This window comes from Falco naumanni, unplaced genomic scaffold (assembly GCF_017639655.2).
Source record: "Falco naumanni isolate bFalNau1 unplaced genomic scaffold, bFalNau1.pat scaffold_67_arrow_pat_ctg1, whole genome shotgun sequence".
Lineage (NCBI taxonomy): Eukaryota > Metazoa > Chordata > Aves > Falconiformes > Falconidae > Falco > Falco naumanni.
The window spans coordinates 48497-73973 of record NW_024427560.1 but is presented as its reverse complement, the minus strand read 5'-3'; the positions used below and the strand labels follow the sequence as shown (position 1 = coordinate 73973).

At 53.0% G+C, this 25477-nt stretch overlaps 3 protein-coding genes across 3 annotated transcripts; all 3 read left to right on the top strand.

The window, feature by feature from the left end:
• The first annotated feature begins 1603 nt into the window (after positions 1-1603).
• Positions 1604-3393, top strand: LOC121082305 (vigilin-like). Its single transcript, XM_040581645.1, has 4 exons — positions 1604-1679; positions 2598-2752; positions 3089-3304; positions 3352-3393. The coding sequence occupies exons 1-4, from the start codon at positions 1604-1606 to the stop codon at positions 3391-3393; spliced, it is 489 nt and encodes a 162-aa protein (XP_040437579.1).
• Positions 3394-3923: 530 nt separating this feature from the next.
• LOC121082304 (vigilin-like) lies at positions 3924-7912 on the top strand. Its single transcript, XM_040581644.1, has 6 exons — positions 3924-3932; positions 4955-5161; positions 5639-5854; positions 6700-6906; positions 7121-7228; positions 7790-7912. The coding sequence occupies exons 1-6, from the start codon at positions 3924-3926 to the stop codon at positions 7910-7912; spliced, it is 870 nt and encodes a 289-aa protein (XP_040437578.1).
• An 11044-nt stretch (positions 7913-18956) lies between these two features.
• LOC121082303 (vigilin-like) lies at positions 18957-24511 on the top strand. The gene is made up of 9 exons (XM_040581643.1): positions 18957-18965; positions 19988-20194; positions 20672-20887; positions 21737-21943; positions 22158-22265; positions 22827-22948; positions 23591-23666; positions 23833-23964; positions 24267-24511. Exons 1-9 carry the CDS (start codon positions 18957-18959, stop codon positions 24474-24476), a joined length of 1287 nt encoding a protein of 428 aa, XP_040437577.1. The 3' UTR covers positions 24477-24511.
• Positions 24512-25477: the final 966 nt, after the last annotated feature.

The window sequence follows — 25477 nt, the reverse complement described above, 5'->3', positions numbered from 1 at the left end:
CAGGGCAGGTTGAGAAGCAGCAAGAGGATTCCTTTCTGGCACCTTCTCCAGGGGAATTTCCCAGTTCCCGAGAGACTGCTGGTGCCGGCTGCAAGGGCGCTCCCAGATAAAGGGTGGTCCTGTGTGATGTTGGGGTTGGAATTGGTGATGTCTCCTTTCCTTAGTCTCGTTAAGGCTTTGCAGTGACAATTTGGTGCTTCGCTCCTATTGCTCCTTTATCGTATCGCTCACAACAGCTACTACTGTTTCCTTTTATCATATTGCATGCTATTGTCCTTTATTATAATACAAGAAACTACCTTGGATATGTTTCAATGATTGATGTATTTGATCGATTTGATGTGGAGTTCATCTTTGCTGGGTATCCAGTCAGTCAGCAAGACATAATTTGGTGTAGTGGGCAGCATATGAAGCAAAAATGTCTTTATTTAGGAAAAAAAAATGTTCCTCGACTTGCTCTTGTCAGGTGGGAACCATTGCCTTATGGTGTTTGGGCCAGAGTGGTCTGGTGGTGCTGGGCAGTTGGGCCATGCCAGGGACAGAGGGACGGGGGCAGGGGAGGGGGCGGGGGAAGGGGTTTAGGGACGGACGGGTGGGAATTGATGAAGGATTTTAGGGATGGACCGGGGTGTGGGGGTGTTTGTGGGTATGAGGGGGGTGGGTGGGGGGGTGTGTGCGCCCCACCCCGCAGCTCCCCTCGACTGCTTCCTCCTCACCAGCACCTGCTCAGCACCCCAGAGGGGCTTCCCGGAGAGTTCCCGGAGAGCCGGGGAAGGGGCTGTCCTGCACCGCCCCTCCAGACGGGCGCCGCGCAGGCAGACCCCCGAGCCCCGCCGAGGGAGGGCAGCGCCGCTGGCCGCCCCCCTCCCGCCGCGTCTCCTCACCTGTGCCCCGCGCCTCGCGCAGCCAGCGACCCCGACCGCCGCTGCCACGCGCGCACAGCTGGCGGGAAGAGGCGGGCCCCTCGGCCTCGTGCCCAGCATAGGCTTCGCTGCAGGCCTACGAGAGGTAAAGCCGGTCCCGGGGCACCATCCTGGTGAAGGAGAGAGAAGTGCGTGACCTGCCAACACAGGGGTGGCCCCGCCCCCATGTGCCCTTTGGTCGGTTGCTATGGGAACGAGTCGGGCTATTCCCCTGGCAACCGGCTGACAAAGGGCACACAGGGGAGGGACCACCCGTATGTTGGGAGGTCACACACATCTCTTCTTGACCACGATGGCGGCAGGCCCCTCGGCCTCGTGCCCAGCACAGGCTTAGCTGCGGGCCTACTAGAGGTAAAGCCAACTTGGGGTGTCCCCCTTTCCAAGAGGCTTCTTAGCTTGCACATCCTCTGCCTTCCTAACGAGGAGCTCTGGTTTTGATGCCCACTGTGCTATCAGGAAAAATCCCCCCTGAGTTTCTGTGTGGTTCAGCAAGAGAACAGGGCAGCAGACTGGCCCTGTAGGCGCTTCTCAAGAGGCCGGCTGGAAAAGTGCTCAGGAAACACGTCATTTGCCTTCCTGGAGTGACTTGTGTGCATCTTGAGTGGTGCTGGTAACAGTGTTGCCTCCTCTGTCTCTTCCAGTGGCATACCCGGATTGTGTGTGTGCGTGGGAAGTCGACGATGAGCTCGGTGGCAGTTTTGAGCCAGGAGAGCTTTGCCAAACACCGCAGTGGCTTGACGCAGCAGCAGGTGAAAGGTGAGAAGACACAGCTGAGTTCCTGTGATGTGCCTCTAAATAGAGACTGCGCAGGCAAGGTTCCTTGCTGTTAGCCAAGCTCGCTCCATGCCTCCGGCTCCCCCTAAGTGTCCAGGCACGGCGTTCGCCATTCCTAGGCTGGCGGCCTGCCAGACTCTGGCTTTCCACCAACAGGAGCACATCGGTGGTGCTGCACAGTGCAGGGCCAGGCGGAGGCAAGCCTCAGATCTTCACAGAGCTCTGGCTAGCAACGCTGTCAGCCGTGGGGCAGGGCATGTGCAAGCAGGGGTCATTGGGCTGCAAGAGAGCCTCGTGGGAGCAGTGTGCTGGATTGTCACTTCCTCCTTTGCTCAGCCAGGTGCTGGGGAAAGTCAGTATAACCGTATTGGCTGACTCACTGATGGGTCTCGGCACCCATTCTCCAGCTGCGAGCTGGCCCGCTCGGCACAGCCCAGTGCCCAGCTGAGTCGAACATAAGCTACAGGCTTTCCCTGGACTCTGCCCCAACTAGAGTGCTTCTGCTTCTCTCTGCCTTCTTCCTGGGCATGTGTCTGTCTTGTCCCCTTCTGACCTACAGCCTTGCTGTGTCCCTTTGATTTCTTTCTCCTTGGCCTGTTGTCCCCTGATGAAGCTCCTCTCAACAAAGCTGGCGATAATGTGCTGTGTTTGCTGCCACCATTCACTTGCACGGTTGCTTCCTGCATCCATAGCGGCACCTACTGCAGTCTGTGCTGTGCTGAGCTCAGCTGTGCTCCAGACTCGGCTGCTCTCCACAAGCATAACTGTAGCAGGGTGAACAGTAGTGCACAAGTCCTTTGTTGTCCCTCTTTGATGATGCCTCAATAGAGTTGCACTGCCTATGAATGGGGGCGTTTCTGTGGGGACAGCATCTCATTGGCCTTGTTTGCTTCACCCCAGTAACAGCTTTAAACTCGGAAGAAGAGAAGGATCCTCCCACCTACGAGGAAGCCTTCCCTGCGCTCCCTGAGAAAGCACCATCCTTGGAAGCTGCCCGGGAACCTGCTGGGCCCTGGAGCAAAATCCGGCCAATAAAGGCTTCTGTCATCACTCAGGTTGGTGGGAGTGGGTGTCTTATCTCCCTGCTTTTCATCCCTCCAAAAAGTAGGTGAAGCGAAGCTTTCCCTGGAGTATGAAATCCCTTAGTGTGCCAGAGTAACTGCCTCTTTGCTGTCCTTTGCCCTGGGGCACAAGGAAGACTGCGGCTGAATGCTAGGACGGCTCTGGAGGGGGAGGGATGTGTTGAAAACTGCCCAGACAAAGCTCTGCATGCCTGTTGCACAGACAGCTGGAACAGGCCTGAAGGGAGGATTGCAGAGGGAGGCACTGACAATCAAAAGCACACTGACACCTTGCTGTGCCCTGCTTGTGTCTGTCCCGTGGCTGAGCAGGTGTTCCATGTGCCACTGGAGGAGAGGAAATACAAGGACATGGATCAGTTGGGAGAAAGCAAGCAGGCCAAGATCTGCCTTGACATCATGCAGAAGACGGGAGCTCACCTGGAGCTGTCTCTCGCAAAGGACCAGGGCCTTTCGATCGTGGTCTCTGGCAAGCCGGAAGCAGTCACGAAGGCTCGGAAGCAGATTGTCGCTCGACTGCAGACTCAGGTGAGGGCATCTAACTGTTTCTGCCTTCACCTTTGCTCTTCCCCAAGACTCGCAAATGCTTTGAGACCCTTGGGCCCGTGTGCTTGTAAGCCAAAGAGGTGTGTTTTCACATGACTAATTCAGCTTTGCCATACGTTTTCAAAGCACCCAATTGGCAATTTGGAATGGGAATGAGGCTTAAAATAGGGTTCCAAGGTAATTACAGGCCGCGGTGTTGCATGAAGCGTGGAGTCTGCAATCTCCGGAACATTTGAGTTGCAACCAGTGACTTTGTGCTGAGGTGCTGGTGCTGGAGGGGTGCAGGAGCCTCACACACAAAGCTAGTAGTGTGTGAGAACGGGACTGTGCTTTTCCCGAAGCCCTTCAGAGGAGAACGTGGAAGGCTGGGAGAAAGAAAAGTAGAGAAAAGGAAGTCCTGCCAAAAGCCAAAAGCTTCGGGTCAGGGTTCTGCCTTGTGTAGCTCAAGGCACACTGGTAAGGAGCCACAACCCTGTTGTTTCGGTTGCTTCAGTCCTCTAGGTTTTGATCTCTTACCTTAAGGTTCTCGAGCTCATAGTCAAGGTGGTAGCTCTTGTTAGGATGTATCGCAGCCAGGTGTTGCAGTGTGTTTTAAAGTATAATGCCAAAGGTAGGTAATGCGATGTTAATACCATGTCTGCTTAGTGCTGTTCAGCCCCTGTGTCATACCCTGCCAGAGGAAAGAGAAAGGAACGAAACCCTACATCCACAATGTGCACCTGAAAAATCAGTTCAGGTCGTGCCGCCACAGATCCATGAGCCACTGTTCTCAAATATACCTCCTACTGCCCGGGCCCCAGGTCGGGAAGGTGTGTCTGTATTCCAGCTTCTCTTAGGCTTGGCTGGCTTCAGGACAGGAACACAGAGCTGAAAAGTCACACCGAGTGATCTTTTCTTCATCTTTCATTTTTCCATTATAGCTTGAATGTTCATTGTCTGATTGCTGTTAGTGGTTACCTAATCACAGGGACCAGGAGCACGATAGCAGCCATCAGCTACCAGACCTGTACAAACTCAGTGAGAAGGGAAGAAGTCAGGAAGCCCTTGTATAGACCAGCCCTTTAATGGTAGATTGAGAAGGACCCCTTTTGCATGTGGGGCCTTCTAGAAGCAGTCCCAGGAGCAGCACGTGCTACACTTGAAGACACCTTAGCACTTAAGTAGCAGTGAGCATCTGCTAGCTGCCTGCCTCCTGCAGTAGGTTTCTGGTGTTGAATTTCTCTTTCCTAGGAGTCATACTGTATGTCTTGTTCTCTGTAGCCTTGGCAGCAGGTGTCAGAGTTCAGATAAACTCCAGCTGTGCGCTGTCATCTCAGTTGTTGTCTGGTGTCTTACACTGGAGGAGAGGCACCTCCTCGTCTGTGTCGGAAGGCCTTTGCTAATTCAGGGTACCGCTCCTGTGCAAACAGAAGGGTTTTGAGGGAAAGGTGGGGTCTATACTCCTGGCACGGAGGCGCTGTAGATCAACTGGTACAGTGTCAGCCCTCAGACAGAGTGTGCTGGGAAGGCGTTGTGTTTGCTCTGAGGAGCAGTACCACTGAGCAGCGTCTACCTTGCTTTCCCTGGCTCTGTTCCTGTGGATCTGCCAGTGCAGGCAAGGCTTTTCACAGATGCTTGGTTCTTCTGCTGCAGGCTTCGGCAACAGTTGCCATCCCCAAGGAGCACCACCGTTTTGTCATTGGAAAGAAGGGTGAGAAGCTGCAGGACCTGAAGCTCAAAACTGCAACCAAAATGCAGGTCCCCCGCCCAGATGACCCCAGCAACCAGATCAAGATCAGCGGCACTAAAGAAGGGATTGAGAAGGCCCGGCACGAGATCCTGCTTATCTCCGCTGAGCAGGTACCTCAGTACTGTGATCTCTCTCATGGCATTGGCTGCTCAGCCATTTTGCTTCCCCGTGGTGTAGTCGGAGTTTGCAGCCACCGTGGCTACAGTCACTGGCTAACGTTAGCCTGAACGGAGACGTATGCTGTGCCACTCGCTGGCTGTGTGAGCACCGCTGCCAGGTCCTGAAACTTCTTGTGCTGCGTTTTGTCCACCTCTGAAGCCAAAACAAGCATTTGATAGTTGAAGCGACGCGTCTTAGGTGCCAGCTGAGATAAGGCAGGAGATCACAGGGGTGAATATCGTAAACAAGGAGCAGCAGCAGCAACCGTATTTGTAGATTGAAAGAGGTGGAGATCTACAAGCCCGCCAACTGAGAAGGTTGCTTGGGCCAGAGTGTCAGGCAGGACACCCCTGGGAACTTAGCTGTGCCTGGCAGAGACCGTAATATAGAGGGCAGTTCCCACCAAGGTCTGTTGTGGGCTCTTCCAGGGTAAGCGTGCCGTGGAGCGGCTGGACGTGGAGAAAGTGTACCACCCTTTCATTGCTGGCCCTTACAACAAGCTGGTGAGGGAGCTCATGCAGGACACAGGGACGCGCATCCACATTCCTCCACCCAGTGTCAACAAGACCGAGATAGTCTTCACCGGAGAAAAGGAGCAACTAGCCCAGGCTGTGGCTCGAGTGAAGAAGATCTATGAGGAGAAGGTACGGATGGTCCATAAAGCTTCCCACCTTCCCCTGGCACCTGCTCCTAGGCACTCTTCCCTTCTTGTTCTACTTTTGTGCATCCCTCCGTTGCATCTGGCTCAGCAGCCCTTGCAGTACATGACCCCGAATCCTACCGTTTCCTCACTCGGCAGAGTGGGAGCTGGGCTGATACTATCCGGGAGGTGACAGATTTCTTGCTTTTCTGTACCGTGGGACTTAGCAGGCCACCAAGAGCTCCCCTGGCTCTTGTTCACACCGGGGCTCCTAAGGAAGGAAAGAAGTGTGAAGTCTACAGCGGTGGCCAGCTGACAGTATCAAAGTTGCTACCTAAGTAGAAGTTGCTGAAGAGCGAATGTCACTCCAGTTTATTTCCCACAGCCAACGCTGCTGTGAATATCCTTGTTGTGGGTTGCTGGGCTGTTGTTCCTCGTGGTTAGGTCTGTATTTGTACCGGTCTGGATTTCAACAATCGGCTTATAGCCTGCACAGTGTTGCATCACAGCACTGCCTGGGAGACGGCTGGGAGTTGAACCCTGCTGTCCAACGGGGGGCCGGGGGGGATGACAACGACAGGCCTGTGTGTGCGTGTGGTCTCTTCCATGCCGTGTCCCAGGGAGCTTGACACAGCATGCTAGTTTTGTACTTCCCCTGTGAATTTTTGAGCACAAGGCTTTCTGTAGGCAGGGGCCCAAGGGGTGCTAGGGTACTGCCGAGCCACTGTGCTCAGCTTGGCTTTGCTCTTTGCTGGGTGCAGAGTCTGACTGCATCTTGTGCCTCTTCCTGTCGCTCTTGTCCTTCCCCGCCCCCTTGTGATTGACGCCTCAGTGTCTCTGCCCCTACAGAAAAAGAAGACTACTACTATTGCAGTGGAGGTGAAGAAGTCCCAGCACAAGTATGTCATCGGCCCCAAGGGGAATTCCCTGCAGGAGATCTTGGAGAAGACTGGAGTCTCTGTCGAGATCCCACCCATTGACAGTAGCTCGGAGACGCTGATACTGCGAGGCGAGCCTGAAAAACTGGGGCAAGCATTGACTGAAGTCTATGCAAAGGTACTGACAAGATGGGCTAGGCCTCCTTTGAAGGTCCCATGAAGATACACTTGTGAGCACTGACGGCTGTAGCGGGGGTGCGCTCTCTTGGGCCATTAGAGGTGCAGCTTAGAAGTCAATACCGGAGGTGCAGCATGGGAATTGGAACTGAATTGGTGTGAAGGCCTCTTCCAGTTTGTCCATCAAACAGCTTCTCTGTTTTTCTGTCTCTCAGGCCAACAGTTTTACCGTCTCCTCGGTCTCTGCCCCCTCTTGGCTTCATCGTTTCATTATTGGAAAGAAAGGACAGAACCTGGCCAAAATAACTCAGCAGATGCCAAAGGTATGCATGAGCTGGTTAGCTTAGCACCCCCGGCGTAGAAAAAGGTTTAGTCCAGATCACTCGTCACGGGAGACAGAGGTGTATTCTAGCGTGGGTAAACCCAGGGGGAAATGACACAGATCTTTGCTGTTCAAGGGAACCCTCTCTTTTACTGCTGCAAACACTGCTCATCCTATGTTATTGTCATGGGTTGAGCCCTTCCAAGGAAGCTTTATGTGGTGCTGTTTTGAGAACTGATGTAGCAGGATACCTGGAAATGCCGAGTGCAGCAAGGCTTCTCCCTGGTGAGTTAGACGGTATCTAGATAAAGGCTAGATGAGTAAACTTCTCCAAAGCCCTTGCAGAAACCGGGACAGCACCAGAGCCTTGGGCTCTAGGCACTGCCATATGGCCGACATCGTTAAGTTACTGACTTGGAAATTTGTGGGGATTTTGTTTGGGCTTTTTGGGAAGAGGCGCATCTCTTAGTGGCAGGGATCGATGGTGTAGGCCTGACCAAGAGCATTGGCCTGGCTTGGATCTTGGCAAATTCTTAAGAGATTCATTGTCTTTCACCTCAAGGTTCGCATCAAATTCACTGGAGGAGAGGATAACATCACTTTGGAAGGGCCTACAGAAGATGTGCATGTGGCTCAGGAACAGATTGAAGCCATGGTCAAGGAACTGATGAGCTGGAGTTACTAGTTCCAGTAAGAAACTGGGGGAAGAAGGGGCAACAGAGCAGAGGGGCCCCTGCTTAGGGCCCTGCTTAGGGCCAGAAAAAATTAGAACTTGTTTTTTGGCAATTGTTCATTGAAACACGTACTTTGTGTGCTAACGCAAACTGTCAGCATTCCTAGAGTTGTATGTAACATGCTGCCTGTGTGGCTGAGGGCTGCCCGGCAAGTGTGATGTGTGTGAGAGACACAGTTTAACTGTGAAGTGAGTGGGGGGTCCCGATCTGCGTTTCCGTGTTCCCCGCGAGGGGGCCGGCCAGAGACGGACGAAGCGATTGAAAAGTCAACGTATGAAGTGGTGGAATGCACTATTAGATATTAGAACGGGGAACTGTGGACCAAACACTAGAACGAATATCATTTGGGAAAAGCACGAACGCGGGGCCCCAGGTCAGTAAAGGGGAGTCAGAGGCCTTGGGAATACAGCCTATTAAACCCTGTTCCACAGGCAGTAAGGTAACATTTGAGAACCGAACGGCAAGTCAGGAAGATCCTTTCTTGCTGTGGCAGGCTGCTTGTGTAAGGCTTTTATTGTCTGCCGAGGCTGCTGGAGTAAATGAAGAGAACCAGTCCTTTGGGCGGGAGTGCTGAGGCAAGGCACTTTGTAAAGCGTTCCCCAAAGCAAGGGCAACCAAGTCACGCCTCGTCCTGGCTTTGTGGCTTTAGCAGTGCTTCCTGGCTCTTATTGTTGCAGGTGCTGTTTTCCTGCCTGAAGCCCTGGGGCTCCTGGGTAGCCGCCACCCCCCCAGCCCGCAGCTGCTGTCCTCAATAAAATGATCTTTCCTCTCTTCTGACTACGTCTGCCATGTGATAATTGGGGACTGGGCAGATATTGTTTGGTGGTGCGTCCTAGGGGAGGACTTTGGGATCATCCCTTGGCCCAGACTCCTTGCCAGTGGGCATCACGGCTGAGCTTTATGACTCACAGCACAGTCACACAGGGAGGTGGGGGCCGGATGGCACCTCTGGAGGTGTCACTGTCCCCTCAGCTCCTGCTCGGATTCTGGCTAAGACACAGCCTGTGCTCAGGCTCGATGGATGCTCCACTGGGGAGCAGCGCCATTAGCTCAGAGCCGGGACAACACGCAGGCAGACACGGTGCCGCCGCTGACCATCACCTGCAGCTCGCTGTCCCCTGCGGCCGTCACCCCTGCACACTGACTGATGGGCAGTTTCTCCAGATGCCCACGCTCAGGGCAACGGTATAAAGCAAACTGCCACGCTGGCCACTACAAATACGTCGGCTCGCCCAAAAAGCTTTTCCAGCAGCTCCAACAGCAGCCGGACTGCTGAGGCTTTTGTGCGTCCCAGTGTGATACGGGAGACGCCCGCACCCTGATGGAGGACGAAGGATGAGCACTCTCACCATCAACCAGCTAACTGTTGCTCCTAGGCTGCTGTGGTTCAAGCGGGGCCGCCAGCTGTGCAACACACAGCTGCTCGCTCCCTCCCTCCCTCCCTCCCCAGGGGGATGGCAGGGAGAACTGGGAGGCTCAAAGGGAGAAAACTCGTAGGCTGAGGCCAAGGCTTTGATGTGTGCAGGGGAACGTGCTGGGGCAGTTTGTGATTGAAAACTGCGGGGACATCTTTGGGGAGGAGGTGGCCGGCCCCTCCCCTCCATCAGCCGAGGAGGTGCCGGCACCTGTGGACAGGTGCACAGGTATGAGGAGGGGCTGAGGGTTTTCAAAATCTGGGGCTTCTGGTCCAATTCCTTATTGTGCTGCTGGTGGATTTTGGTTTAGGTGTTGTCCACTTCCACGAGGTCACTTTGCTGCACGTGCTTTTGTGTTCCATGGGTGCGTTTGGAAGATCAAAGGAGCCGTGCAGGTGAAGCAAACGCAGAGCCCCAGGCAAAAGACTTCTTGCACACAGCACCCTCTCTGTTCATCCTCTACAAAGAAGCAGGGGCAGCTATGGTGGTGAAATCAGAAATAGTAGAGGGATGTCAGGCCAAGAAACACTGACACGTTTCTCATGTATGACAGTAGTTTCTGATAGGTCCAAGCAGCTGCTGTGCCTCCTCCTGTCATTAGATCTCTTGTCTGTTTGACTTTTCCCACCCTCTAATGATAGAGAAGAAAAACCAGAAAGGTTGTTTCTCAGATGCATTGGGAATGTGCTTAATCAATCTAAATACCTACAAGAAGTCAAATACAAAATCGCAGATTTAAAAATAAAAGGCTCACGCCCCAGAATGGGATAATGCTGCCCAAGGGATAACGGCAGAACCGTGTCCCAGGAAGGCAGAAGAAAGCCCAGCAGAACGAAGCTGGCAAGGGTCTGTCCTACCCTCCAAGGCCCCTCCAGTTTGTGGTGCCCCAGCCCGCAAGAAGGGGCAGCCCATCATCCCAATTCATCAGAGCTCCTGAAGCCTATCTTGCGACCGTGCAAAATATGGATAATGCAAAGCAACCAAAGGGATCTTATTTGAGGAGCTAAGGTAGCAATTTGGAAAACGGTAGCTTACTACTCCAGGTGTCTTGCCACCTTTCAACTTCAACCTTTCCGGTTCAGGCACTTGTACCTTTGCCTCCAACCACCCCCGAGAGCACAGCAGACTCCTCGGTAGACCCGGAACAGCTGATGAGCCTTTCAGAGGAAAGAAGGTAAAATGAGCTCCCTTTGTTTAAAATGAGAACTGATTCCAGTTGATCGTGGTTTTACCTCTCTAATAACACTGTGGAATGTCAAGGTTTGCAGGGCCTTTCGTTTCAGGAAAATGAAAAGCAAAGAAACAGAAAGGGAAAACAGGTCTCTGGAGAAGAGGCTGAAAGCACACCAGAAGAGAAAAGGAGAGAAGAAAAGCTTTTCGAGATCAACCGCTGAAAAAATTCAGGAAGGTCAAGAAGCCCAGGTGTATCCAGACACTGCTGTCCATCTCTCAAAACTCTGAACACTGCACTAAGTGCATGAACTATTTTTAGCGTGCACAAAGATGGCCCCGGATAGGAAGCAGACACCTGCCTTTTGGAAAAAAATGCGTGTCAGCAGGAAACTGCCGTTCCCAATGTTGCAGGTTTGGTTTTGCACTTACTGAAGTACTGTTTGCTCAAGGGTAAGCAGACACCTCGCCACAAGAGCCTCGATCCTTAGCTATTTACCTAGCTACCGAAATAAAGAGGCAAAGTAAGTCCCGCTGTTCTGTCCATGTTAGCAATCCTCACGCTGCCCTGTATCATCTGGATCCCAAATATGCAGCAACGTTGTTCCAGGTCACTACATACGCTTTAGATGCTGGCCCTTTTTCAAAAGGTTCACCTGAGGTAATTTGGGGGCGGGTGGTGGTGTTTGTGGTGGTGGTGTGTGTATTGGGATGGACACTTTTTAGTTTCTTACTTCTTCTTCCCTTACCAGTAAACAGAGGTCTATTTCTCAAGATCTTGAGAAATGTCCTGAAAATAAGTTTTCATGACTTTTTTGTATATAGATGAATACTCTTTTAATGGACACTATTTCACTGTTGCTAGAAGTACTATATTCCACTTCACATGGCTTGCTTCAGTGACAGCCTTGTACCGTAAATTCATATCGTGTACCCCCTTTTTCTTGGGGTCCACAAGTTGCGATGCCTGCAGTTTGTAGTCCCTGCATGCACAGGCTATCTGCCCTGGCTGAAACCTGACAGGATAACAAACGGTGATTGCTTCAGGCAGCTTCCCTATGCAGATGTCCCCGGAACCCCTTTGGAAGAGTAACCCAGAGAGGGTGCTTCAGGGAAACCGCAGGCACTTCCAAAGCGTGGAACTAATGAGCAGGACATGCACGGGAGAGTCTGTGTTTAGTAGCCACCTTATAGCTTGAAGTGAGCGATTCTTATTTGCTTTCCAAATCCATTTTCCTCCTGCCTAACCCAATTGGAAGAGTGAGTTCCACCGCATTTTTTTGTGATGTACTGAATGTATTCTTTTTTAAAAGCAGGTGCCACCTTCTTGGCTTTGCTTCACGCTTTGTGCTGTCCCCTTTTTCTATGTACAAGAAACCCCACTGAAGACAGAGCGTTGATGGTTCTATTCAGCTGCAGGGGAACTGCCATGGCGGCTGTAAGAGAGGGGCAGGGCCGGGCGCAGGCCGGGGGGTTTATCCGTTCTGAGCCCCTCGACCCCTGCTGTGCATATCTGACAGCCCTGCCTCGCTCACAGCCGCTGTCCCAGAGGGAACAAAGCCCAGGAGAGAAAGTTCTCTGTCGGCTCAGGGGAAGCACCATGCAGGGGTGCAGCACCCTCGTGTTGCAGCCAAAGTGATAAACGGGCCTTGCTTAGCGCAGCTCTCCGTGCAAAAACCTCCGTGGCTGCAAGGATCTCAAGCCTCGACTCTGAGCGCTCGATGGAGCTCCCTCCCAGCCAGCCGAGATTCCCGACCGTCCTGACGTGGCGCTTTCCCTCCCAGCAGCGCCCATGCCCATTGAGTGCCTTTCGCTTGCAGCCGGCTGTAATGCCGGCATCAACCCTGCACTCCAGTTTTTGGCCTCTCTGAGTGTTGCTCACTAGGATAGCCCCGAGAGTGACACCCCCCCCACCCCCACCCCCCACCCCCAACCCCCGTGCCGGCTGCCCCCATTGTGTCCATAGGGATAGCGGTTTGCCTGCGGGCATGGTGGGATGGTGTTTCTTCCAGGAACCACATGGATGGCAGGGTGAGCCCTGGGGGGGCTTGCGCCGCCCGGGCTCACAGCTGGGGAGGCGGATTCCCCGCTCGCAGGGGCTGGGGGCCAGAGGGGAAGTGTTTCAGGGACGGACCGTGGGGGCCGGAGGGAGGGGTTTGAGGGACGGACGCCGAGGAAGGCCTCCTGCCTGCAGAGATGGCTCAGGCCCAGGGCAGGGCTCTTCTCTGGATGCCACGGGGTCGATTGCAAAGGAGCAGGCTGCCCCATGCAGGGAGCAGGTGCGTGCCGGGGCTGCCAGGGGCCCTGCCTGCCTGTTCCCAGCCCAGCCCCAGCTGGGGCCAGCCCTGCGCTGCAGCCCTGGGGCCGAGGCGCACGGAGCCGGGCATTGCTGAGGGTGCTGCACCCTGACGGGCCCCGCCGCCAGCTGCCGGCTGCCCTGGGCTGCCCCTCGCTCTCCCCAGCTCTGCCTGCTGCCAGCGCCGGGGGCACCGCCACGGGGCTGGCCCCCTGCCCACAGCTGCCCTGACCCACATCTGCAGCTGTACGTGGTGCCCACATCGCACAGCTGGGGCGGGGGTGGCAGGTCTCTCTGGTGGCAGCCTGGGACTGGGGGCAAAGCCAAGCCCATCCCTCGCTTGTGATCTTTGTCCCCAGGGAGAGCCAGTGCAGACGTGTGCTGCGCTGGAGAGTGTCCCGCGGGGAGGTGACGGCCGACTGCAGAGCAGCACTGAGACCCGCGCGACAGCAACAGCAGCCGGTGGCTGCAGAGCAGCCCAGGGGAGCTGGTTCCCTCGACGGGCCCCAAAGCAGCCTTCCTCAGCCCCTGCTTTTGGTGACGTGTGGAGCAGCGCAGGGATGTCTCTCAGGATTACAAGGTTATGGTATGCCACTGGTTAAGCAAGTAAAGTGTTAAAGCGTGTTATTGTTATGGACAGAATGTGGGTTTGCTGACCTGGGTTCCTGGGGTAATGGTAGTGTGATCTTGTGTTCTGTGTGTTGGGTTTTTTTTTTGTGGAGAGTGCCTTTTCTCAGCTTTTTGGCCTTTGCAGGGTTTGGATGGGGGCCATTGGTTTGTGTACAAAGTTTCTTCTGGTTGTTTTTCTGCTGTGCTGTTGGATGGTGGTGTTTTTTCTGTCTTGAAACCATCGTTACTGGTCTAATATATCTCCTGCAGGTCAGGCAGTGTCACTTCTGGTGTGGTCTGACTCATTTCTGGTGAGTTGGTAGGTAGGTATGGAGGACTTGTGGTCCCTCCATGGAGGATGACTACTAGAGGACTAAGAGGCAGATCTGTGGAGGGGTGAGAGGACTGCTGGCCCATAAGTAGTGACTGTCAGAGGACTAAGTGTACTTGAATTTACGTGGGCTTCCAAATTCATGGTTGTTTCTCCTGCCTTGTGGAAGAGCCATGGGAAGTCACCAGCCACACGGAAGGATAAAGGGTTTCCCACGGCTACGTGGCTTTCTGGGGTTTGCTTTTGAGTAAGAAAGTCTTGTCTCTACATGAGTGCAACTATGAACGGTCAATTTTGCTGACTTTAGAGAGCAGGGAGCAGCACTTTTCTGATGTGCCTCACAAGGCTGCAAGGACAGAGTGAGAACCAGCAAGAGGATTCCTTCCTGTCACCTTCTCCAGGGGAACAGTGCTGCACTTTCACAAGGTGAGCTCTGGTTCTGCGTGAGTGCACAAGTTTATGGTCAATTTTCTCACCACAGGAAGCCGGGAGCCAAACTTTTGTGCTGTGCCTCATCACATGGCTTCCAAGTCAGGGTGAGAAACAGCCAGAGAATTCCTCCCTGTCACCTTCTCCAGGGGAGCAGTGCTGCACTTTTCCAAGACGTATTTTTTTGTTTGGCTCTGCATGAGTGCAAAAGGTTTGAGTCAATTTTCTCACCACAGAAAGCAGGGAGCAGAACTTTTGTTCTGTGCCTGACAGGGCTACCAGGGCAGGGTGAAAAGCAGCAAGAGAATTCATTCCTGGAACCTTCTCCAGGGGAGCAGTGCTGCACGTTCCCAAGGTGGCTTCTTTTGGAATGTGAATGATTCCATGTAGGAGTGGTCAATTTTCTTTTTCTCAGAGCAGAAAGCAGGGAGCAGAACTTTTGTGCTGTTCCTTACATGGCTGCAAGGGGAGGGTGAGAAACAGCAAGAGAACTCCTTCCTTGCACCTTCTCCAGGGGAGCAGTGTTGCATTTTTACTTTCCAAGGTGACTTCTTGGGTCTGTGTATTATTGCAAATGTGCCGTGTCAATTTTTCTCACCCCAGAGAGCAGGGAGCAGAATGTTTGTGCTGTGCCTCACATGTCTGCCAGGGCAGGGTGAGAAGCAGCAAGAGAATTCCTTCCTGGCACCTTCTCCAGGGGAGCCATGCTGCGCTTTCCCAAAATGTGGTTTTTTGGCTCTGCATGAGTGCAAAAGCTTTTGGTCAATTTTTCACCACAGAAAGCAGGGAGCAGAACTTTTATGATGTGCGTCGTATGTCTGCCAGGGCAGGTTGAGAAGCAGCAAGAGGATTCCTTTCTGGCACCTTCTCCAGGGGAATTTCCCAGTTCCCGAGAGACTGCTGGTGCCGGCTGCAAGGGCGCTCCCAGATAAAGGGTGGTCCTGTGTGATGTTGGGGTTGGAATTGGTGATGTCTCCTTTCCTTAGTCTCGTTAAGGCTTTGCAGTGACAATTTGGTGCTTCGCTCCTATTGCTCCTTTATCGTATCGCTCACAACAGCTACTACTGTTTCCTTTTATCATATTGCATGCTATTGTCCTTTATTATAATACAAGAAACTACCTTGGATATGTTTCAATGATTGATGTATTTGATCGATTTGATGTGGAGTTCATCTTTGCTGGGTATCCAGTCAGTCAGCAAGACATAATTTGGTGTAGTGGGCAGCATATGAAGCAAAAATGTCTTTATTTAGGAAAAAAAAATGTTCCTCGACTTGCTCTTGTCAGGTGGGAACCATTGCCTTATGGTGTTTGGGCCAGAGTGGTCTGGTGGTGCTGGGCAGTTGGGCCATGCCAGGGACAGAGGGACGGGGGCAGGGGAGGGGGCGGGGGAAGGGGTTTAGGGACGGACGGGTGGGAATTGATGAAGGATTTTAGGGATGGACCGGGGTGTGGGGGTGTTTGTGGGTATGAGGGGGGTGGGTGGGGGTGTGTGTGCGCCCCACCCCGCAGCTCCCCTCGACTGCTTCCTCCTCACCAGCACCTGCTCAGCACCCCAGAGGGGCTTCCCGGAGAGTTCCCGGAGAGCCGGGGAAGGGGCTGTCCTGCACCGCCCCTCCAGACGGGCGCCGCGCAGGCAGACCCCCGAGCCCCGCCGAGGGAGGGCAGCGCCGCTGGCCGCCCCCCTCCCGCCGCGTCTCCTCACCTGCGCCCCGCGCCTCGCGCAGCCAGCGACCCCGACCGCCGCTGCCACGCGCGCACAGCTGGCGGGAAGAGGCGGGCCCCTCGGCCTCGTGCCCAGCATAGGCTTCGCTGCAGGCCTACGAGAGGTAAAGCCGGTCCCGGGGCACCATCCTGGTGAAGGAGAGAGAAGTGCGTGACCTGCCAACACAGGGGTGGCCCCGCCCCCATGTGCCCTTTGGTCGGTTGCTATGGGAACGAGTCGGGCTATTCCCCTGGCAACCGGCTGACAAAGGGCACACAGGGGAGGGACCACCCGTATGTTGGGAGGTCACACACATCTCTTCTTGACCACGATGGCGGCAGGCCCCTCGGCCTCGTGCCCAGCACAGGCTTAGCTGCGGGCCTACTAGAGGTAAAGCCAACTTGGGGTGTCCCCCTTTCCAAGAGGCTTCTTAGGTTGCACATCCTCTGCCTTCCTAACGAGGAGCTCTGGTTTTGATGCCCACTGTGCTATCAGGAAAAATCCCCCCTGAGTTTCTGTGTGGTTCAGCAAGAGAACAGGGCAGCAGACTGGCCCTGTAGGCGCTTCTCAAGAGGCCGGCTGGAAAAGTGCTCAGGAAACACGTCATTTGCCTTCCTGGAGTGACTTGTGTGCATCTTGAGTGGTGCTGGTAACAGTGTTGCCTCCTCTGTCTCTTCCAGTGGCATACCCGGATTGTGTGTGTGCGTGGGAAGTCGACGATGAGCTCGGTGGCAGTTTTGAGCCAGGAGAGCTTTGCCAAACACCGCAGTGGCTTGACGCAGCAGCAGGTGAAAGGTGAGAAGACACAGCTGAGTTCCTGTGATGTGCCTCTAAATAGAGACTGCGCAGGCAAGGTTCCTTGCTGTTAGCCAAGCTCGCTCCATGCCTCCGGCTCCCCCTAAGTGTCCAGGCACGGCGTTCGCCATTCCTAGGCTGGCGGCCTGCCAGACTCTGGCTTTCCACCAACAGGAGCACATCGGTGGTGCTGCACAGTGCAGGGCCAGGCGGAGGCAAGCCTCAGATCTTCACAGAGCTCTGGCTAGCAACGCTGTCAGCCGTGGGGCAGGGCATGTGCAAGCAGGGGTCATTGGGCTGCAAGAGAGCCTCGTGGGAGCAGTGTGCTGGATTGTCACTTCCTCCTTTGCTCAGCCAGGTGCTGGGGAAAGTCAGTATAACCGTATTGGCTGACTCACTGATGGGTCTCGGCACCCATTCTCCAGCTGCGAGCTGGCCCGCTCGGCACAGCCCAGTGCCCAGCTGAGTCGAACATAAGCTACAGGCTTTCCCTGGACTCTGCCCCAACTAGAGTGCTTCTGCTTCTCTCTGCCTTCTTCCTGGGCATGTGTCTGTCTTGTCCCCTTCTGACCTACAGCCTTGCTGTGTCCCTTTGATTTCTTTCTCCTTGGCCTGTTGTCCCCTGATGAAGCTCCTCTCAACAAAGCTGGCGATAATGTGCTGTGTTTGCTGCCACCATTCACTTGCACGGTTGCTTCCTGCATCCATAGCGGCACCTACTGCAGTCTGTGCTGTGCTGAGCTCAGCTGAGCTCCAGACTCGGCTGCTCTCCACAAGCATAACTGTAGCAGGGTGAACAGTAGTGCACAAGTCCTTTGTTGTCCCTCTTTGATGATGCCTCAATAGAGTTGCACTGCCTATGAATGGGGGCGTTTCTGTGGGGAGAGCATCTCATTGGCCTTGTTTGCTTCACCCCAGTAACAGCTTTAAACTCGGAAGAAGAGAAGGATCCTCCCACCTACGAGGACGCCTTCCCTGCGCTCCCTGAGAAAGCACCATCCTTGGAAGCTGCCCGGGAACCTGCTGGGCCCTGGAGCAAAATCCGGCCAATAAAGGCTTCTGTCATCACTCAGGTTGGTGGGAGTGGGTGTCTTATCTCCCTGCTTTTCATCCCTCCAAAAAGTAGGTGAAGCGAAGCTTTCCCTGGAGTATGAAATCCCTTAGTGTGCCAGAGTAACTGCCTCTTTGCTGTCCTTTGCCCTGGGGCACAAGGAAGACTGCGGCTGAATGCTAGGACGGCTCTGGAGGGGGAGGGATGTGTTGAAAACTGCCCAGACAAAGCTCTGCATGCCTGTTGCACAGACAGCTGGAACAGGCCTGAAGGGAGGATTGCAGAGGGAGGCACTGACAATCAAAAGCACACTGACACCTTGCTGTGCCCTGCTTGTGTCTGTCCCGTGGCTGAGCAGGTGTTCCATGTGCCACTGGAGGAGAGGAAATACAAGGACATGGATCAGTTGGGAGAAAGCAAGCAGGCCAAGATCTGCCTTGACATCATGCAGAAGACGGGAGCTCACCTGGAGCTGTCTCTCGCAAAGGACCAGGGCCTTTCGATCGTGGTCTCTGGCAAGCCGGAAGCAGTCACGAAGGCTCGGAAGCAGATTGTCGCTCGACTGCAGACTCAGGTGAGGGCATCTAACTGTTTCTGCCTTCATCTTTGCTCTTCCCCAAGACTCGCAAATGCTTTGAGACCCTTGGGCCCGTGTGCTTGTAAGCCAAAGAGGTGTGTTTTCACATGACTAATTCAGCTTTGCCATACGTTTTCAAAGCACCCAATTGGCAATTTGGAATGGGAATGAGGCTTAAAATAGGGTTCCAAGGTAATTACAGGCCGCGGTGTTGCATGAAGCGTGGAGTCTGCAATCTCCGGAACATTTGAGTTGCAACCAGTGACTCTGTGCTGAGGTGCTGGTGCTGGAGGGGTGCAGGAGCCTCACACACAAAGCTAGTAGTGTGTGAGAACGGGACTGTGCTTTTCCCGAAGCCCTTCAGAGGAGAACGTGGAAGGCTGGGAGAAAGAAAAGTAGAGAAAAGGAAGTCCTGCCAAAAGCCAAAAGCTTCGGGTCAGGGTTCTGCCTTGTGTAGCTCAAGGCACACTGGTAAGGAGCCACAACCCTGTTGTTTCGGTTGCTTCAGTCCTCTAGGTTTTGATCTCTTACCTTAAGGTTCTCGAGCTCATAGTCAAGGTGGTAGCTCTTGTTAGGATGTATCGCAGCCAGGTGTTGCAGTGTGTTTTAAAGTATAATGCCAAAGGTAGGTAATGCGATGTTAATACCATGTCTGCTTAGTGCTGTTCAGCCCCTGTGTCATACCCTGCCAGAGGAAAGAGAAAGGAACGAAACCCTACATCCACAATGTGCATCTGAAAAATCAGTTCAGGTCGTGCCGCCACAGATCCATGAGCCACTGTTCTCAAATATACCTCCTACTGCCCGGGCCCCAGGTCGGGAAGGTGTGTCTGTATTCCAGCTTCTCTTAGGCTTGGCTGGCTTCAGGACAGGAACACAGAGCTGAAAAGTCACACCGAGTGATCTTTTCTTCATCTTTCATTTTTCCATTATAGCTTGAATGTTCATTGTCTGATTGCTGTTAGTGGTTACCTAATCACAGGGACCAGGAGCACGATAGCAGCCATCAGCTACCAGACCTGTACAAACTCAGTGAGAAGGGAAGAAGTCAGGAAGCCCTTGTATAGACCAGCCCTTTAATGGTAGATTGAGAAGGACCCCTTTTGCATGTGGGGCCTTCTAGAAGCAGTCCCAGGAGCAGCACGTGCTACACTTGAAGACACCTTAGCACTTAAGTAGCAGTGAGCATCTGCTAGCTGCCTGCCTCCTGCAGTAGGTTTCTGGTGTTGAATTTCTCTTTCCTAGGAGTCATACTGTATGTCTTGTTCTCTGTAGCCTTGGCAGCAGGTGTCAGAGTTCAGATAAACTCCAGCTGTGCGCTGTCATCTCAGTTGTTGTCTGGTGTCTTACACTGGAGGAGAGGCACCTCCTCGTCTGTGTCGGAAGGCCTTTGCTAATTCAGGGTACCGCTCCTGTGCAAACAGAAGGGTTTTGAGGGAAAGGTGGGGTCTATACTCCTGGCACGGAGGCGCTGTAGATCAACTGGTACAGTGTCAGCCCTCAGACAGAGTGTGCTGGGAAGGCGTTGTGTTTGCTCTGAGGAGCAGTACCACTGAGCGGCGTCTACCTTGCTTTCCCTGGCTCTGTTCCTGTGGATCTGCCAGTGCAGGCAAGGCTTTTCACAGATGCTTGGTTCTTCTGCTGCAGGCTTCGGCAACAGTTGCCATCCCCAAGGAGCACCACCGTTTTGTCATTGGAAAGAAGGGTGAGAAGCTGCAGGACCTGAAGCTCAAAACTGCAACCAAAATGCAGGTCCCCCGCCCAGATGACCCCAGCAACCAGATCAAGATCAGCGGCACTAAAGAAGGGATTGAGAAGGCCCGGCACGAGATCCTGCTTATCTCCGCTGAGCAGGTACCTCAGTACTGTGATCTCTCTCATGGCATTGGCTGCTCAGCCATTTTGCTTCCCCGTGGTGTAGTCGGAGTTTGCAGCCACCGTGGCTACAGTCACTGGCTAACGTTAGCCTGAACGGAGACGTATGCTGTGCCACTCGCTGGCTGTGTGAGCACCGCTGCCAGGTCCTGAAACTTCTTGTGCTGCGTTTTGTCCACCTCTGAAGCCAAAACAAGCATTTGATAGTTGAAGCGACACATCTTAGGTGCCAGCTGAGATAAGGCAGGAGATCACAGGGGTGAATATCGTAAACAAGGAGCAGCAGCAGCAACCGTATTTGTAGATTGAAAGAGGTGGAGATCTACAAGCCCGCCAACTGAGAAGGTTGCTTGGGCCAGAGTGTCAGGCAGGACACCCCTGGGAACTTAGCTGTGCCTGGCAGAGACCGTAATATAGAGGGCAGTTCCCACCAAGGTCTGTTGTGGGCTCTTCCAGGATAAGCGTGCCGTGGAGCGGCTGGACGTGGAGAAAGTGTACCACCCTTTCATTGCTGGCCCTTACAACAAGCTGGTGAGGGAGCTCATGCAGGACACAGGGACGCGCATCAACATTCCTCCACCCAGTGTCAACAAGACCGAGATAGTCTTCACCGGAGAAAAGGAGCAACTAGCCCAGGCTGTGGCTCGAGTGAAGAAGATCTATGAGGAGAAGGTACGGATGGTCCATAAAGCTTCCCACCTTCCCCTGGCACCTGCTCCTAGGCACTCTTCCCTTCTTGTTCTACTTTTGTGCATCCCTCCGTTGCATCTGGCTCAGCAGCCCTTGCAGTACATGACCCCGAATCCTACCGTTTCCTCACTCGGCAGAGTGGGAGCTGGGCTGATACTATCCGGGAGGTGACAGATTTCTTGCTTTTCTGTACCGTGGGAATTGGCAGACCACCAAGAGCTCCCCTGGCTCTTGTTCACACCGGGGCTACTAAGGAAGGAAAGAAGTGTGAAGTCTACAGCGGTGGCCAGCTGACAGTATCAAAGTTGCTACCTAAGTAGAAGTTGCTGAAGAGCGAATGTCACTCCAGTTTATTTCCCACAGCCAACGCTGCTGTGAATATCCTTGTTGTGGGTTGCTGGGCTGTTTTTCCTCGTGGTTAGGTCTGTATTTGTACCGGTCTGGATTTCAACAATCGGCTTATAGCCTGCACAGTGTTGCATCACAGCACTGCCTGGGAGACGGCTGGGAGTTGAACCCTGCTGTCCAACGGGGGGCCGGGGGGGACGACAACGAGAGGCCTGTGTGTGCGTGTGGTCTCTTCCATGCCGTGTCCCAGGGAGCTTGATCCAGCATGCTAGTTTTGTATGTACTTCCCCTGTGAATTTTTGAGCACAAGGCTTTCTGTAGGCAGGGGCCCAAGGGGTGCTAGGGTACTGCCGAGCCACTGTGCTCAGCTTGGCTTTGCTCTTTGCTGGGTGCAGAGTCTGACTGCATCTTGTGCCTCTTCCTGTCGCTCTTGTCCTTCCCCGCCCCCTTGTGATTGACGCCTCAGTGTCTCTGCCCCTACAGAAAAAGAAGACTACTACTATTGCAGTGGAGGTGAAGAAGTCCCAGCACAAGTATGTCATCGGCCCCAAGGGGAATTCCCTGCAGGAGATCTTGGAGAAGACTGGAGTCTCTGTCGAGATCCCACCCATTGACAGTAGCTCGGAGACGCTGATACTGCGAGGCGAGCCTGAAAAACTGGGGCAAGCATTGACTGAAGTCTATGCAAAGGTACTGACAAGATGGGCTAGGCCTCCTTTGAAGGTCCCATGAAGATACATTTGTGAGCACTGACGGCTGTAGCGGGGGTGCGCTCTCTTGGGCCATTAGAGGTGCAGCTTAGAAGTCAATACCGGAGGTGCAGCATGGGAATTGGAACTGAATTGGTGTGAAGGCCTCTTCCAGTTTGTCCATCAAACAGCTTCTCTGTTTTTCTGTCTCTCAGGCCAACAGTTTTACCGTCTCCTCGGTCTCTGCCCCCTCTTGGCTTCATCGTTTCATTATTGGAAAGAAAGGACAGAACCTGGCCAAAATAACTCAGCAGATGCCAAAGGTATGCATGAGCTGATTAGCTTAGCACCCCCGGCGTAGAAAAAGGTTTGGTCCAGATCACTCGTCACGGGAGACAGAGGTGTATTCTAGCGTGGGTAAACCCAGGGGGAAATGACACAGATCTTTGCTGTTCAAGGGAACCCTCTCTTTTACTGCTGCAAACACTGCTCATCCTATGTTATTGTCATGGGTTGAGCCCTTCCAAGGAAGCTTTATGTGGTGCTGTTTTGAGAACTGATGTAGTAGGATACCTGGAAATGCCGAGTGCAGCAAGGCTTCTCCCTGGTGAGTTAGACGGTATCTAGATAAAGGCTAGATGAGTAAACTTCTCCAAAGCCCTTGCAGAAACCGGGACAGCACCAGAGCCTTGGGCTCTAGGCACTGCCATATGGCCAACATCGTTAAGTTACTGACTTGGGAAATTGTGGGGATTTTGTTTGGGCTTTTTGGGAAGAGGCGCATCTCTTAGTGGCAGGGATCGATGGTGTAGGCCTGACCAAGAGCATTGGCCTGGCTTGGATCTTGGCAAATTCTTAAGAGATTCATTGTCTTTCACCTCAAGGTTCACATCAAATTCACTGGAGGAGAGGATAACATCACTTTGGAAGGGCCTACAGAAGATGTGCATGTGGCTCAGGAACAGATTGAAGCCATGGTCAAGGAACTGGTGAGCTGGAGTTACTAGTTCCAGTAAGAAACTGGGGGAAGAAGGGGCAACAGAGCAGAGGTGATGAGGTGTTTATCACATCCATAGGATGTCTTGACATGCTTAATCGAAGTTGCAGAAGACAAATTGTGTGGCAGGTGGATGACACCCCTTGGTTATGAAACTCATCCATAGCATTCTTGAAAAGTCAACATTATTTTTTTTGGTGCAGAGAAGGAAGGATTGTCTTTGTTATAGCTGGAGAGGCATATAAGTAAGTCTTTTCAGTGTTTCATGAGCACAATGCTCTCTTCTCAAAGCAGAGGAATGCTTGTGCTCTGCTGAATAGCAGAAGTGCTTTTTCCCTCCTATGTGCCTGGATAACCCTGGGGCAAAGCAGAGCTCTACTGGCTTGGGTAGAGCTAAAGCACCTCAAGAGGAGGGAGCTGTCGGCGCTGTTTTGGCTGAATGGAGGCAGGGGGGTAGTACCTGTTATGTGAAGGCTATAGGGGAACGTACTTGCCTTTGTTTATTCTTACAAGCCTCTCGTATAGAGAACTTCCTTGGGTCTAAGCCTATTTTCAAAAGCTTGTTTATCAGAGTTCCTGAAGTCGGGCCTCAGTTGCCACGACAGTGTAATCTTCAGTTCTCCCTTCCTTTCTCCCTTAGGTTGAAAACAGCTTTTCTATTTCTGTCCCCATCTGCAAACATTTCCACAAGAACATCGTAGGGAAAGGAGGTGCCAACATCAAGAAGGTGAGATATTGTTCCTAACTCAAGTGCTCGTGATGATCACTGCCTGCAGCAAAATCCCACTGGATGCTCTCTCCTGCTCATTGGTGATGTCCAATATAGCCTGCAAGGGCTTTTCTTCTGACATGGGACACTTCTGAGATGATTTTTTTTTTTCCCTTTGTGGCAGATCCGTAAAGAAAGCAACACCAAAATTGATCTCCCAGCAAAGAACAGCAACTCGGAGACAATTGTTATCACAGGCAAGAGAGCAAACTGTGAGGCTGCTCGCCACAGGATTCTTGCCATCCAGAAGGAGCTGGTAAGTGAAGCGACTGGCCTTTTGCGGTTGAGGGACTTGACAATGTTGCTAGAAGACACAGATACAGACGTGGTTGTAATGGGTGAGGGCAGGGTGGAGACAAATGTGTCGGTCTGTTCTTGACTCGTAAACCAAAGTCTGTGACTGCTCCTGTCAGGAGTAGCCAGTCTCCAAGCCCTCTGCTCAGGCATTTCTTCCAGCTCTATAAAGCTCCTAGCAAGGTGGGAGTTAGAGGGTAAGCAGAGTGGGTGCAAACACATTTCTGCAGCTTGACTCAAGAGGCTGGTACTGTCCTCCCTTAGGCCAACAGCACAGAGGTGGAGGTCTCTATTCCTTCCAAACGGCACAGTTCCCTCATTGGTGCCAAAGGCCGCTTCGTCCGCTCCATCGTGGAGGACTGTGGTGGAGTCCACATCCACTTCCCCACCAAGGGCTCTGGCAGTGACACCGTGACCATCAGGGGCCCAGCCCAGGGTGTGGAGAAAGCCAAGAAACAGCTGCTGCACCTGTGAAACAGCACAAGGTCTTAATAAATAAATAAATAAATGGCAATGCTCTGTTTGTGTTGAGAAAGACATCTAGTCTGACTAACTAGAAAAGGTGGGCACCTGAAGGAGGGAAGGAGACCATCAAGTCAGGAAATCGTTGAAGAAAGAAAATGGAAAGGTCTATTCCACCTAGATCCCCCCTATTATGAATGGAATGACTGGGTGTCCAAATCCGTGTATTATTGCAAATGTGCTGTGTCAATTTTCTCACCCCAGAGAGCAGGGAGCAGAATGTTTGTGCTGTGCCTCACATGTCTGCCAGGGCAGGGTGAGAAGCAGCAAGAGAATTCCTTCCTGGCACCTTCTCCAGGGGAGCCATGCTGCGCTTTCCCAAAATGTGTTTTTTTGGCTCTGCATGAGTGCAAAAGCTTTTGGTCAATTTTTCACCACAGAAAGCAGGGAGCAGAACTTTTATGATGTGCGTCATATGTCTGCCAGGGCAGGTTGAGAAGCAGCAAGAGGATTCCTTTCTGGCACCTTCTCCAGGGGAATTTCCCAGTTCCCGAGAGACTGCTGGTGCCGGCTGCAAGGGCGCTCCCAGATAAAGGGTGGTCCTGTGTGATGTTGGGGTTGGAATTGGTGATGTCTCCTTTCCTTAGTCTCGTTAAGGCTTTGCAGTGACAATTTGGTGCTTCGCTCCTATTGCTCCTTTATCATATCGCTCACAGTAACTGCCACTGGTTCCTTTTATCATATGGCAAGCTATTTTCTTTCATTGCAATACAAGAAACTGCATTTGATATATTCCATTATTTGATATACTTGATAGATTTGATTATATTTGATCTGGAGTTCAGCTTTGCCGTGTATCCAGTCAGCCAGCAAAACATAATTCGGCGTAGTCAGCAGCGTACGAAGTAAAACTCTCTCTATTTAGGAAAAAAAAAAATGTTCCTCGACTTGCTATTGTCAGGTGGGAACCATGGCCTTATGGTGTTTGGGCCAGAGTGGTCTGGTGGTGCTGG

Coding starts and splice junctions, on each gene's coding strand:
- LOC121082305 (XM_040581645.1), top strand. CDS start 1,604: ATGAGCTCGGTGGCAGTTTTGAGCCAGGAGAGCTTTGCCAAACACCGC. Junction 2,753..3,088: donor AGGCTTCTGTCATCACTCAG/GTTGGTGGGAGT, acceptor GTGGCTGAGCAG/GTGTTCCATGTGCCACTGGA. Junction 3,305..3,351: donor TCGCTCGACTGCAGACTCAG/GTGAGGGCATCT, acceptor CTCTTCCCCAAG/ACTCGCAAATGCTTTGAGAC.
- LOC121082304 (XM_040581644.1), top strand. Junction 5,855..6,699: donor AGAAGATCTATGAGGAGAAG/GTACGGATGGTC, acceptor CTGCCCCTACAG/AAAAAGAAGACTACTACTAT. Junction 7,229..7,789: donor TAACTCAGCAGATGCCAAAG/GTATGCATGAGC, acceptor TTTCACCTCAAG/GTTCGCATCAAATTCACTGG.
- LOC121082303 (XM_040581643.1), top strand. Junction 20,888..21,736: donor AGAAGATCTATGAGGAGAAG/GTACGGATGGTC, acceptor CTGCCCCTACAG/AAAAAGAAGACTACTACTAT. Junction 23,667..23,832: donor GAGGTGCCAACATCAAGAAG/GTGAGATATTGT, acceptor CCTTTGTGGCAG/ATCCGTAAAGAAAGCAACAC.